Source organism: Patagioenas fasciata, chromosome 1 (assembly GCF_037038585.1).
Source record: "Patagioenas fasciata isolate bPatFas1 chromosome 1, bPatFas1.hap1, whole genome shotgun sequence".
NCBI lineage: Eukaryota > Metazoa > Chordata > Aves > Columbiformes > Columbidae > Patagioenas > Patagioenas fasciata.
Window position 1 is genome coordinate 146,954,907 of NC_092520.1, and position 14,526 is coordinate 146,969,432.

Genomic DNA, 14,526 nt, shown 5'->3' on the forward strand with positions numbered 1-14,526 from the left:
TATAATGATGCTTCTGACAGACTAGCCACAGCACATGAAACATGGCAGTGTTCTGGTTCATGCCTGTTTTATATGTCAAATTCTGGAGGATAAACAAGAGCATAGAGGAAAAAGGTGCAAAATGTCAGAGCCAAAATGACAGAAGCCAGTGTGACCACTGGAAGATGTTAGCTCATCACAATTTATTGAACAAATTTGTTCAGGACAAGCATTATTCTCATAAGCAAAAAGATATATCATTTGGTATTCAGAGTCGTAAAAGTCAACTCATTCTTCTGTTGAACCACTGCCTCACTGAACCAATGACCCAGGGTGACTTTGGGGTCTTAACTCTCAGCTCAGTGGCCAACACTCAGTTCCAGTTGCATTACTGCACTCAAATGACCAGTTGTGGCTGTTACTCCAGAACTGCAAAGCCACCAAGCTGCTGAGATATTAACCTCTAAACACCATGCTGCTACTGTACATACCCAGCATATCTTCCTGAAATATTCATATCTTACCCTCTTCAGGATTTAAATATTAAGTATCATGAGTTTATGTTATAGCCCCATTAGCACTAACTGTTCTTCTCTTGGAATGCTGGCCATTTTTATCATCTAAATAAACATAACAGAGGCACGTACCCCAAGTAATGGAGATCGTTTTTATTTTTTATTCTTTCCCAAGTAACTAATGCCAAGACAATTGAAAAAAAAAAAAAAAAAACACACTAGTTTTAAAAATTTCCCCTCTTTTGGATGAAGCCATTCAAGTACATTATGGGAAATATTCATCTCCCCTTTTATTTTTACAAATTCCTGAAAAAAACAGTTTGCAACCGAAGCAACTGAATTTAATTACACTAATTGAAGCTGCAGATATCAAGGTAGCAGGAAATATATCTTTGAATATTTCAGGAACATTTGCAAGTGATTTATTTGCCTCAAAATCTACAGCAACAGTCAGTTTAGCAAACCTGGTCTATAGGAACACTTACCTAACTAGAAAAGGAATCAAAGGAAAGCTGCCTCTCTTGGAAGCTGGAATTGGCTTTTTTTGGGCTGAAGATGAATAGTGCACACTGAAAACGGAAGGTAAAAATCACTAGAAGAAGGCAAAGACACATCTAAACACCTACAATTGCCCCAGTGATTCCACTTGGAGGTAGGACACTGTTGGTAGTTTCAGTTCCCACCATCAATCCAGAACGTGTAGGGAACCAAATGCAAGAGTCTAGAAGATCTTTCACTCAGAACTTAGTGCAGAATTTTATGTGCAGATTTGTGTCTGGAATGGCCAAGCAGTACTGAGTTAATTATTCGATAGTGAAGAACTTTTTTTTTCCAATCTGAAAAAAATAATTGAAGTCTATATTGCGTTTTCAGTATTAATGGGAAAATATCTGGAGAATCCTTCCTTTGCTTGTCTGGAGAGCTAGGTTTTTGGATGGCTGTTTTTTCTGTCTTGCTCACAACTGAATTATTCTTAATGAAGTGTAGTCTTATACTGAGCTATGGACCTGATTCAGACCCTATGTATTCCTTGTCATTCAGAAACAACTCTACAAAAAGTAATTGAGCTATTGTAAAAGTAGAATGTGACTCCATTAATGTGGATGTGTGCACTACCAGAGAGTGTAACTGTGGGCTTAGCCACTTCTTTCCCTGGTGAATGTGTCTGTACGTATCAAGATGAGAAATATGAGGTATTCTTACAGGGACTGAAATGACAAGGGAAACCCCCACATATGCCCACTAAAGCAGGTACATTTGGATTGTCGAGCCTTCAGGCATTCACCCTCTTATTATTTGTACAAATCAAAGGTGATTAACTAAATCCTTTGAAGTGACTGTAAGCTGTATCAATGGTATCAGCCTAGGTAACTGTGGGACACTAAACCCCACTTCACATTGCAACTGGATGTCACATAGCAGGCTTCTGATGTGAACTGAATACAGGTGAACCTGCTGTTTCTCACACTCTCCTGTTAACCAGGTAGGATGGAAATGGTGATCCAGGAAAGACATTTGCCCTCGACCTGTCTTCCTTTTAAGGATCATCCAGCCTTTTTTATGCAGCTCTCTCTATCGCACTCAGTGACAACTGCAGGATCCCCTGCTCAAAAGCCAAATGTTCTAGTGTTCCTACCTAGTGAGAGGAGGTCACCAAATATACCACCTACAATTACACTTTCATCTTCCAGCTGTAAAAGCTTTCTATTCAAGAGTCATAATTGTCTTCTCGTTGGAATAAAATGTGAGGTATTTTAGGAAGCTGTTAGAGAAGCTGAGTGGATTGAATTATTGTTCTAATTAAAGCTTCTTTGATTTTCAAACCAACCATGAATATAACGCAACTCTAAAAGTACCTGTTAGAAGTCTTGAGTACAGAACGTTTCTCATCTTCTTTTCTTAGCAGACTGAAAGGGAGCAAGAAATCATGGTCTTTCTACAACCTTCTGAAGTGAGAAGATACACTCCTGTTTACTTCTGTGGGCTCTGGTTTACTTCAAGAGCACAACAGTTCCCTGTGTATATTTGCAGGGCTTGGCAGTACATAGCAGCTGCTCTCAGGGGTAGCACTGAATCAGATGGTCTGATTGTCTTTGGCAGTTAGGCCATCTGACTTAGACTGCTAGCCCTGGAGACAGTTGCTCCAGATGCTCCAAAGGAAGGATAAAACTTTAACAGTGGGTAACAGCACACCCGTGAGAAAAGTTTCTTTTTGCTTTCAGAGGTAAGAATCATTTTATGGTGTGGAGTATTAGGATTCTTATTCACTGAAGTACAAATATCTAGTTTCTGTGTGGCAAGGGAGTATATATTCACATCTGAGATTCATATGTTTCCATAAAGCAATTGCGTTGTATCCATTAATCAAATAGTACCTGTAGGCTGAGTAAATTCCAAGACTGTTAGGTAAATCAAATTCATGTTGAAATTATCAATATTATATGAAGAAAGTGACATATAAAAAGAGCACTCTCTCCCTCTCTGTGTTGATAGTCTACTGAATTAGCCTTTTTCTTCCCTTACAATCTGCATGTTGATGCAGCTGAAGAAGAAAGAAAGAAAGAAAGACAAGCCTATTCCATGGATAATTGACATGTCTGTTATCTAAGTCACATCTGCAGAGCCATAATTTTTTCCTCCGTGTAGGTTGCTTCAGAGAAAACTTACAAGATAAGGAGGCAGCTAGGTGTAACCACAGAAAGGACTCAATACACAACATTTTTGCAATTGATGAAGCACAAAATACAAGATAGAAGGACTTGCATTTTGGGAGAAAAAATCCACACATCTATTTACTTTTGAGAAATAGTAATAAATTAACCCATGGTCTCAACTAAACCAGTACACAACTTCTTTTTTTCTTTCCTTTTGTTTTTAATGGAGTTATTTTAGAGGGCAAAAAACATGTCCTAGGACCTGCTCCTGAATGCATGTCATTCTGCTTGAAAATCTCTACTTAGCAAAACTGACCACATCACAGAACGAATCCCAGTACAACATATTCCAAGGGGGATACAGTGACTGCACAGTTTGTGGGGAAGATGAGGCATCATAAAGTACAATATGTTATCTTGTTAGCAACATGGCCAAAGGAACCTATCAAAAGCATTTTCCACACAGAAGCAGTAGCACGGATGGAAATAGGCAAGGTCTTTTTTTTTTTTTTTTTTTTTTAGAGTATGATTATGGTACAAGACTTGGCATTCCCAGACCTAAGAGAAAGGAGCTATTCCAAGCTAGATCCATGACAGTAATGACGAGACAGACCATGAAGGACCTCAGCAGTGAAGGCTCTGGGGGCAGTATTTCACAAGATGAAGTGTGGTCAAGAAGAGAGGAAACTAGTAGATGGACACAGAAACGGGTTATAGTGCAAGTGAATTGCAAATTCAGGAAAACAGGTTATGCAGTAATATCACAATTTGATCCAAACAATGCAACAGGAACTTTGCTGAGGACGAAAGGGAGAAGGTTGATACTGTAGGGGCAATAAACAAGCATTTTAATTTTTAATACAGAAAAGAAAAAAGGAAGAACCAATGAGACTTCAGACACACCTAGAGCCAACAAACGCAAGGACAACAATAACACTCTTGAAGTGAGGCACGGACATGAGTACCTTGTTCCATTAAGAACACCACCACAGAGCAGCTAACAGACAAATGAGTTGGACTAAACCCATTTAAGACTTCAAATATAACGCCAAATATAACTCCAAATCCTTACTATCAGCTCAACAAAACAATTTTTGTCAATTTACAAGTGACATTCAATAAGACTGACTAAATATACTTGAAGCTCTTGATGAATGAGGATTTCGCTGACGAAAGCTTTTCTTGACCAAGAATACAAACCAAATAAGTATGTAAAATCACATGACAGGCCATGCAAAATGTTCTGCTTCATATAAGGCTAGGGTATTTTCACTTCATTTCACCATATGTAATCAGCACTCCATATGCATCCCACTGTTACAAACTGCACCTATCTACAGAAAGACCTGGCAGTCTTTAGAGAAGTACTTCTAATACACAACATCGTTGGCATAACATAATTAGCTTTATGTCATTGCCTTCTTTATACGTAATACAATATTGAGACATGGCAGGCATGACTGTATCAGACCAGTTTGTAGGAAATGCACCTTGAAAAAACACAAACAATTTTCAAAAGAAAATAAGACCAAGTCAGTGTGACTTGCTCACATTCAACTCAAAACAAACACAATGGTCAGTCACACAGTTGATTGAAACCTGATTTCAAGTCAGCACTTAAATGATAATGCTACAGGCAGTGGTTCAGATTCAGGAATGTATAATAGCCATAAGATGCTAAATGATACTCAAAAGCCTTTGCAGAACACAATCAGTAGGCTTAATCTTATTTTGACTGTTTTTGGTGGAACTGAATGCTGTCTCAGCAGGGAAGGCAGCAGAGTTTGGCCCCAGAACATTGCTCACTCAAGGCTACATACAAAGCCCATGGAAGCCCAACTCTTGTATTAATTGTACTGTAAAGCTTGAGTTGACATTTACAAGCCTCTCAAAGCTCACAGCCATATTTCCCACTCACTACATTGCCATTTCTTACACCATTCAATAAGAAAACCATCAATGAACCAACCACTCATTTCAGATAGAACTGGCCAGTAGTGACAGAAGAGAAACCAGACTCCAGAAAATAACCAGACAGAATAATCCAGGGTAAGATCCTTAAAAATGATCTTTAATTAATGCCAAGTATGAACAGATGAACAAGTACAGAAGCAGGTAAAATTGCATAGATGAAAACTATGCATTTCAAATAGTTCAAGAACTCATAACATCAGATGTTCCAAAAATGATAAGTCAAACGATTTCACTACTGGAAGTAAAATGACCTGTAGTGTGACAATGAAGTACATATTTGACCCAAAGAGTAAGCAATTTGTAAATGGTGGAAATAAGTACAGCTGTGTCAGCTTAAATGGTTCGTTGCCATGATGGTGCACTTTCATATAGAGACTATTCAGTTTTTATATTTCACATTGGTAATATTTGATCTTTAAAATCAGAGATATGTCTGAGAGGCTGTATACAGTTCTATCGACAGCTGTTATTTATTCATTTCAAACCAACATACTGCAAAAACAATGGCTTACATGTAAAGGAAAGAAAAAAAAAAGGTTTCATCTAGCAGGTTATAGGTAAAGGTTTGCTGAATTTAGTCATAAAAATATCATTTTTACTTTTGTACAAAAGTAAAATATACATTTGATCCCAATTACATTATAGAAATGTCACTGAAACAATAACATGGATCAAAGACTGATGCACCTAAAGGAACTGAATGCAACGTCTTCATTTTATTATAGAAACTAGAAATGGAAGGCGATTTTTTTTTTTAATAACTCGTAGTGACATTTGCTAGAGCCTGCGAACAGGTAAAATATACAGAATTACATAGATATTAACAGATACTTAGAGACACATTTCAGTTAAGACCTCAGTTTCATTTTATTTCCTTTGAAAATATCGAAGCATGTTATGCGTTGACAGCATAAACTGTTGACCTCACTGGTGGCAAGTTCACCTGTATTGAGTGAAACAGTAGAACACCCTGAAGTTACATTTTTGTGGATACTAATACTGACACCTTTAAGAATACTTGATAAGTGCATTTCAGGAAAAATAAATTTTCTACACCTGATTAAGTAAAACCAGAGGGGGAAAAAAAAAATTCCTGAAAAAAGTCCAACCAAAATTGAAATGTAGGACGCTGGTTAAAGCATCTCAGAGGAAAAGAAGCCTGCTGCAGACTCATGATAGGCAGGTCTGGAACAAACTTGCCCTGTTGTACAATTGCAAGGACAGCTTTCAAATTCCATCCAGCTCTGCAGCTAGGGAGGGTAAATCACACTTTGGAGCTGGTTCTGCATTCCTGTGAGTCTAAAATTACGGTGACGATCTGTGCCATCAGGCTGCTGGAAGCCTACAGGATCAGACCATTCCTGGAAAAGCTTCACTACCTCCCTCTTCTTTATATTAGGGGAAATTAATTAATCCTGAATGTCACCCCTCTAAAAACAGTTATCAAGCAAATATTTGGAAAGGAACATGTTCTCTCCATATAATACATATGTATGCAGAAGATCTTACTCTGAAACACAACTTTCTACCTTTTTCTAATAAATTTCAGATGTTTCTCTCCTAGCATTTATTCTATTTAATATATGTGCATATAAGAAACTGCACTGTCCAAGTGTGAACTATGGAAAAAAGGAACTTGCCTTCAGGTTTTTATGTTTTTACACTACACTTGGGCTTTAGCTGTCTCATAATAAAACCAAGATTTCTGTACTTTTGTCTAACAAAAACAATTGTCCCTTAGTAAAAAATTTGTCAATAAATGTTGCTACTGCTCCAATTGTTGATTTGAGCCAATGCAGCCTCTAATGAATGATACACACCTGATTTGCTAAGAGGAGTCTGATGCCTGAAATCTCTACTTGGGCAAAATCACTACTGAAAACAAGAGGACTTTTGCTGAATTTTGTCCTGCCTTTAGTGCTTCAAACTGTCTTTCAAGTGCTTGTCCACATGATCAACAGTACATCAGGTTAAGCATGTGCACAGTTAGAGACTGTAAAGTGGAAATTAATTTCATTGGGCCATGATCATTGTCAGCTTCCCAGAAGGCAGCAGGATTGATTCTCCTCACACCTACAGATATGTAAACCAGGAACAAAAGAAGGAAATCACTAGAATTGTTACCAGGATCAACATGTCACTAAGCCAGGCTGCAAATTTCCAGCACTCACATACTAAACATTTTGTAGCACATGGCCACACTCTGCCCAGCCACCCCCTGCAAAGTGGGGTCAGCTCCATTACATTTAATGATTACTAAAGGCTTATCTATTTGAATGAACTTGTGAGGCAGATGAGGTAAACTGCATTAAGCCCCATTGTGTTCAGAATTAAAGCAGCCTTAATTTAATTTGGCTTACTTTCCTTCCAAAAAGAATTATTCCAAATCAGATTAAGGTTGCTTTTATACTGCAACAGAATGTCCATGCTGGGCTTTAAAGCAGTTTAACAAATCTACTTTAAATATGCACCTTTCATTAATTCGGATTGGCTTTCCTGAAGTCCCCAGTGGAGATAAAACTTAAGAGACTCCATGCAGGGAATCCGCATGGTTTTGCTAGGATGCCGTGAAATCACAGCCTGGCTTACTGCACTCTAAGTTCCTCTTGAAGACAAGTAAATCCAGCTCACTGTCTCTGCTGGAGCTGCCACACAGAGGATTTGAGCTCTTGGCAGTCTAGCAGCAGCTTCTCAGTTCTGTAAAAGAAGGGGGTACAGAACCTTTCATTTTCACCCTCCTCCTTGTTTCTCTGCCTGTTCCCTAGTGCTCTATAGCTAAGTACAGTAGGACCAGATGGGGAATTTTGGCAGTGATACCAGCCAATGGGATTCCTGCCCACTGCCTCTCCATTCCTGCCTCTGCACTGCAGTGCACCGCTGCCTTGCTCGCGCCAGAGAAGTTCCCTCATCCCTTTCACTGAGTGGAGGAAGAAAAAGCGGTATGGGGGCAACTAAGAAGCACAGAGAGACAAAGAGCGGTGGCTGGTAAAGGAGGCTTTATGCTGGAATAGCTGCCTCACCTCATCAAACTACAGCCCAACTAAAACTGTTGTATCTACTGGTTTCTCTGTCCAGCGTAACATGGGCATCACTTCTGAGAGGTCCTTACCAACTGAATGAAGGTCTCTTGACTCATTCAAAGATCACAGAATCATAGAGATGCACTAAATTTGCCATCAGCCTATTTCCAGTCCTCTTTCACTGACACAAATGATCCCATAGACCTCATGTGTGGCAACATAAACTTATGTCAAAAGTGGGAGGAGGAAGGAAGGAAGGAAGGAAGGAAGGAAGGAAGGAAGGAAGGAAGGAAGGAAGGAAGGAAGGAAGGAAGGAAGGAAGGAAGGAAGGAAGGAAGGAAGGAAGGAAGGAAGGAAGGAAGGAAGGAAGGAAGGAAGGAAGGAAGGAAGGAAGGAAGGGAGGGAGGGAGGGAGGGAGGGAGGGAGGAAGGAGGGAAGGAGGGAAGGAGGGAAGGAGGGAGGGAAGGAGGGAAGGAGGGAAGGAGGGAAGGAGGGAAGGAGGGAAGGAGGGAAGGAAGGAAGGAAGGAAGGAAGGAAGGAAGGAAGGAAGGAAGGAAGGAAGGAAGGAAGGAAGGAAGGAAGGAAGGGAGGAAGGGAGGAAGGGAGGAAGGGAGGAAGGGAGGGAGGGAGGGAGGGAGGGAGGGAGGGAGGGAGGGAGGGAGGGAGGAAGGAAGGAAGGAAGGAAGGAAGGAAGGAAGGAAGGAAGGAAGGAAGGAAGGAAGGAAGGAAGGAAGGAAGGAAGGAAGGAAGGAAGGAAGGAAGGAAGGAAGGAAGGAAGGAAGGAAGGAAGGAAGGAAGGAAGGAAGGAAGGAAGGAATGCTTACTGGTAAGAACAGGCAGTTTGCTAATTGCACCTTCAGGCCCACAAAGACATTTCAGCACTCCTGTGTAAAGGGAGTAAGAGCTTTTTGTTGTTGCTAATTTTTTTGTGTCAAACTTGTCAAAAATGCATGCTTATGCTACATGGGGTTAATTCCCATACTCCGTATGTACTGAGATCCTTTGCAATGATTTACAAATGAACAAAGCGACATTCAGGCTCCTTAAACCACCCGAGTCCTAATGATCCATCCAGGTCTCCTGATGAAGAAGAATTGCCGTATGCAGCACTTTTCTCTTTACAGATGTAGAATGATTACCATTCTGCTCATTAAACTAAGGTGTGCATACCCAGCTGTGGCAAAAGTTAAATTACCAAAGTGAGGCTGCTTCTCCCAGACACCACTTTCTGATCAACAGTTCCACAGCACTGAATGGATTATTGCTATTTAGTTTAGTCAGTTGGTTGTTCTATAAGCTGAGTGCAGCATTCAAGTCCATTTTGACATGAGAAGTCATACCCTAGAACTCAAGAGTTTGGGAAGATCAGGACCACCAGAATTTAATGGGGAAAGAGGTGTACAATGGACTGGGGTATGAGTGAGGAACAAGGAAGAAGCTTTACAGTATCTACCTAGAAGATGTAATGCCCTGTTTTATTTGATGCTTTGCATTTCTTGGAGGAGTTAGAGTTCCCTCAGTTCTTGATTGCTTTCTCATCATTAAGATTGACAGAAGCCACACAGTGAGAAATAAAGTCAAGTCTTTCTGGAAACCTGGCTGGTCAGGCTTGTGCGTAACTGCAGAGTTAGGGCTGCTTTTTTAACAATAAGTGCCTTGATTTTATGTATGTGTCTGCATATGTGTGTGACACACACATGCACAGACACACACATACATATTTATACACATATACACATATATCAGAAAGATAGGGGAAGAAAGGATCTGTACAATGCAGAAGGAGAAATGTTCAGCAGCAGTTGGCCACATGCTAAGTGAAGAATGAAGATCCTCAACTTCGTTCATTTAAAAAAATAAATATTAGTGCCTACATTAGTTCAGATCAAAGGTGGTTATCTTCCAGGGCCTAGCAGTCAAGGCTGGCATATGGCAGAAGATACCTTCTTCTAGCATTGCTTCCTTCACCAGATGATGGTGGAAGTAGGGTAAGGTCAAGGACCAGAAAGAAGAATACGACTCAAAGGATCTGTGATGGGATTTAAGATCTGACAGACTGATGAAAGGGGGTGGAGAAGGCAGGAATGGGAGGGCACTAGAAAGCCTCTCCCACATACCTGCTGGGGAAGCCAAGAGAAAAAAAGCACAGCACTGCAGTCTGGTTTCCTGACAGGGCGATGCTGCAGTTCATGCTGGTCCTTAGTTCCTCCTGCATCCTGCCATGCTGGGACTGGCTGCCAAAAAGCCATCTCAGGGAAAGGAAGGGAAGATACAATGATGGCAGCGATGTCTCTATAAACAACCTAGGGAAACTTGAAGTCTTGCATAAACACAGCTATGGTTATTTGGCAGAAGCAAATGCTGAGCCCTGCCGAATCAGGCTGGTTGTGTAAGGAAGGTATCCCTAGGGCGCTGGTGGTCTCTGCCCACTTGTTCTGCATCCTTCTCACTTAAACTTGCTCCTCTCTGTTTCCCTACCCCTTTCTGTGCTGTGCCAGGAGACATCACAGAACACTGTTGGTGCGTTGCCCTTTCCTTTGCAATCTCTGATCACCTCAGTTCCTGGAGGCACTTTCAGCAATTTAGGGGGAGTAAGGTAAAGGCACTGTACAACTATCTGCATCAATCTGTTGAGTCTCTTCAGTGAATTTTAGGGGAATACAAAAAAATCTCAACTAATGACTGCAAAACAAAACAGCTGCTGCAATTTGGATGCATATAAGTTTCATTTACATTCGGAGAATGCACCAAAAAGCATGCATCTGTACCTTTCAACTATAAAGGATACTAGGTTTTAGGTGTTACTATATATAACTTCTTAATTTTCCATATAGCTTTCCCTTTAAGGGATGGGATAAGTTCCTTTCTGACAACGCCTGGACAAAAGCCAACGCATTTCCCTGAGCAATGCAGGAAAATAATCAGGTTTCTCTAATCAGTTCATTCAGACCCTCGGTCTATCAAGCACTTTTTTAAATTTTGTTTTATTGTTAATATTATTATTCTTATAATTATTATTGAATTCATGCATTAATTAGTTCAAGTTACACCTTAATCAAATAGGCCATAATGCTGAATATTTGAACATGCTTTGATCTCCAAAAGTTATTGTTCCCATTTGACTAACATACGCACTTAAATACAGTACTTTAAATTACTAGTCAATGATTTAATAAATTAAGGAGTGCACTTCTGGTGAATGCAAATCAAAAAGAAAATAAAAGAAGAGAAAAAAGAGAGATAAAGGACCTACTTTTAGAAGATTCAGTTCAAACGAAAGCTTATCTGCTATTGACTGAGGTAACGTTTCAGGCATGCGATTATAAAATAAATAGTATCAAATTCAAACATGCTTATATTCAACTCCATTGTGCTATCTTGCAACAGAGGGGCTTAAAGTTTTGTATCCAGTTCTGGACAGGGAAAAGTATGTTTAAACCATCTGCATGTAAGAGAACTTAGTAGCATTGCAGATGTTTTGTCTTCAGTTTTGTTTGTTATTTTCCTTTTGGAATAGTTCTTCTATGGACCACAAAAGATACCAGGCTTAAGTATATTCTAATAAGGTGCTGTGTGAATCTGTAGACTGGATGTATGTAATCTTTCACATAGGGTGTGGAAGGAAAATTTGAGCTCCTTCATAAAAACCATGGCAAATGCTTGCTGCATGTTTCTGTTAATCCTTTTTTTGTTATTATTATCTGATGCACTTTCTTGCAACTGTGCAGTTTTGCGGAATATTTTTACTGGAATCCATGCATATGCTTTATAGCTCTAAAAACTGTCCTGCTTAGTTTAAGTTAACTTCATAAAAAAAAAAAGGGAGATGGGAGAGGAAAAGTTTAGGTCTATCATCATCATACAGCTTAAAACTAAACTAGTTCAAATGGTTATCATTTACCAGGTGGAAAATGTTTTTAAAAAATAAACAAAACCTTATCTTTCATGGATCCTGGAAGCTTCTTTATCGCTGAGCAAAGATTCGCAATGCAACAATGCATTTACGAGGTAAATAAAGCATTCAAAGACTATCAGTAAAGCATCTACAAAGTGTGACTGTGTCACTAAAGTCTTTCAGCTGTGAGTGAGGATTTTGGTTTTTTGTTTACACATCAGTCAGCAGTTTGCTTTTATTAACGTAGTTTTGGTTGGCTACAGTGCAGTTGCCAGTTCTGAGGTTAGCCTCTCTAAAATTGTCTATGCTATTATTCATATCCTCTTCAATTTCCATGTACTCAGATTTGCTGATTGTGGAGGAGCTGCGGCGACTGAGATCACTGTCAGATGCTAAATTAGGGGAGCTAACGTGAAGTAACTGAGCCTGTTCTTCCCCTTCTGTTTCTCGGTGGTAGAAGTAGTTGAAGTTGGACACGATGACAGGTACAGGCAGGGCAATTGTCAGCACACCAGCGATGGCACACAAGGAGCCTACGATTTTGCCTCCAATTGTCACAGGGTACATGTCACCATAGCCCACAGTGGTCATGGATACCACCGCCCACCAGAAAGCATCAGGGATACTTGTGAAATGAGACTCAGGTTCTTCAGCCTCAGCAAAATATACCGCACTAGAGAACAAGATCACCCCAATGAAGAGGAAGAAAATTAGTAAACCTAGCTCTCTCATACTTGCTTTGAGGGTCTGTCCCAAAATCTGGAGGCCCTTAGAGTGCCGGGAGAGTTTGAAGATTCTAAAGACTCTTACCAGTCTGATGACTCTCAGGATGGCCAAGGAGGTGGCCTGCTCTCCTTTCTGAGTCCCCTCCCGCTCGGCCATCTCAGTACCCAGGGTTATGAAGTAAGGGATGATGGCCACAATGTCAATGAAGTTCATTATATTCTTGAAGAATTCAGTCTTGCTGGGGCAAGCAAAGAAGCGCACCACCAGCTCAAAGGAGAACCAGATGATGCACAAGGTCTCCACAACAAAGAAGGGATCTGTGAAGATGTTGGATTTGTAGACTTGGGTGGTGTTGTCAGTGCGATGCACTGTATACTCCTTGTCCTCCTTCAGCTCAGGTAATGTCTCTAGGCAGAAGATCACGATGGAGATGAGGATCACCATGACAGAGACTATTGCAATGACTCTTGCAGGCCCAGAGCTCTCTGGGTATTCAAAGAGGAGCCATACTTGGCGCTGGTACTCCCCCTCCGGCAAGGGTCTCTCCTCATCTTTGATGAACCCTTCATCTTCCCGGAACTTCTCCATGGCCTCCTCACCCAGCTCATAAAATTTGATCTCCTCAGAGAACATGTCCAAGGGCACATTGACCGGACGGCGAAGCCTCCCTCCAGACTGATAGTAGTAGAGGATGGCATCAAAACTGGGCCGATTCCGGTCAAAGAAGTACTCATTGCGCAAGGGGTCAAAGTACCGCATGCGTTTCTTGGGGTTGCCCAGCAGAGTGTTGGGGAACTGGGCTAAGGTCTTCAGCTGTGTCTCAAAACGTAGTCCAGCAATGTTTATCACTACGCGCTCACAACACTCATGGTCATCGTGGGCAGTGGGTTGGTAGCTATCCTGGGGGTGGCCAGGTAGCGCTGAAGTCTCATCCATGTTCTCTCCAGCCATGACAGTCATGGTGACACACGGGAAGGGGGACCCAGGGGTGGGGGAAAAGTGAGGGAGAGGGATTTAACAGGGAGAGGAGGATGGAGGAGAGCGAAAAGCCTCGGGGTAGTTCAGTGGAAGTGGGGCAGGCAAGGTTCAGAGTCTGCAGGGAGGGATGATGAGTTGGGGTGGAGAGCTTGCAGAAGAGATGGATGTGGGACCTAAAGGTTGGAAATATCCAAAAGGGGTAACGAGAAGAGGGATGAAGGGAGAAGCATCAGGGATGATGGGAGCGTGAAGAAAGAGGGGAGAAGTACCTTTAGGGAGGGGAAGAGGGCAGGTAAGGTGAGGGGTCCCGTCCCCCAAGCTGGAAGGCTGAAGATCTATGAAGTACACCCACAGGCTGGGGTCCCCTCCCCAGCCGTCTCCTTTTGCCTTTAACTTGATCCGTCCACTTTTCTCGCCGACTTGACCATCGCTGCGGCTGCTGTCACAAAGTTACCACACACACACACACACACATACACACACATACACACACATACACACAAATAAATAAATAAACAAACAAATAAATAGATAAATAGCGGGGTGGCTGGGAGGTGAGTCCTTGCAATGCCAACTCAGCAAATTTTCATCACCTGCCCCCCCCCCCCGCCCCGCCCCGGTCCTCTCCTCTTGTGTGCCGGGGAGGGAGGGATGGAGATACTCTGCTTTTGAAGGCATAAAGCTACTTGCAGGATGGAGGCTGCCAGGAAGGAGAGAAACAGAATAAACCAGCCCCCAAGCTCCACCACACACACACGCTCAGGCGCAATGGATTGGTTTTCACA

At 41.4% G+C, this 14,526-nt stretch overlaps 1 protein-coding gene across 2 annotated transcripts; it reads right to left on the reverse strand.

Moving 5' to 3' along the window:
* Positions 1-5,198: 5,198 nt before the first annotated feature.
* KCNA1 (potassium voltage-gated channel subfamily A member 1) lies at positions 5,199-13,917 on the reverse strand. 2 transcript variants are annotated; one of them, XM_065842728.2, is made up of 2 exons: positions 12,848-13,917; positions 5,199-6,065 (listed from the first exon to the last, which is right to left on the reverse strand). In XM_065842728.2, exons 1-2 carry the CDS (start codon positions 13,721-13,723, stop codon positions 6,018-6,020), a joined length of 924 nt encoding a protein of 307 aa, XP_065698800.2. In that variant the 5' UTR covers positions 13,724-13,917; the 3' UTR covers positions 5,199-6,017. The 2 variants fall into 2 exon arrangements, with proteins under 2 accessions (XP_065698800.2, XP_071673138.1); XM_071817037.1 differs by lacking the exon at positions 5,199-6,065 and having other exon boundaries at positions 8,765-13,917.
* Between the last annotated feature and the right edge of the window lie 609 nt (positions 13,918-14,526).

Bases quoted from the DNA above. Each gene is read 5' to 3' on its own strand.
- KCNA1 (XM_071817037.1), bottom strand. From the start codon at position 13,723: ATGACTGTCATGGCTGGAGAGAACATGGATGAGACTTCAGCGCTACCT.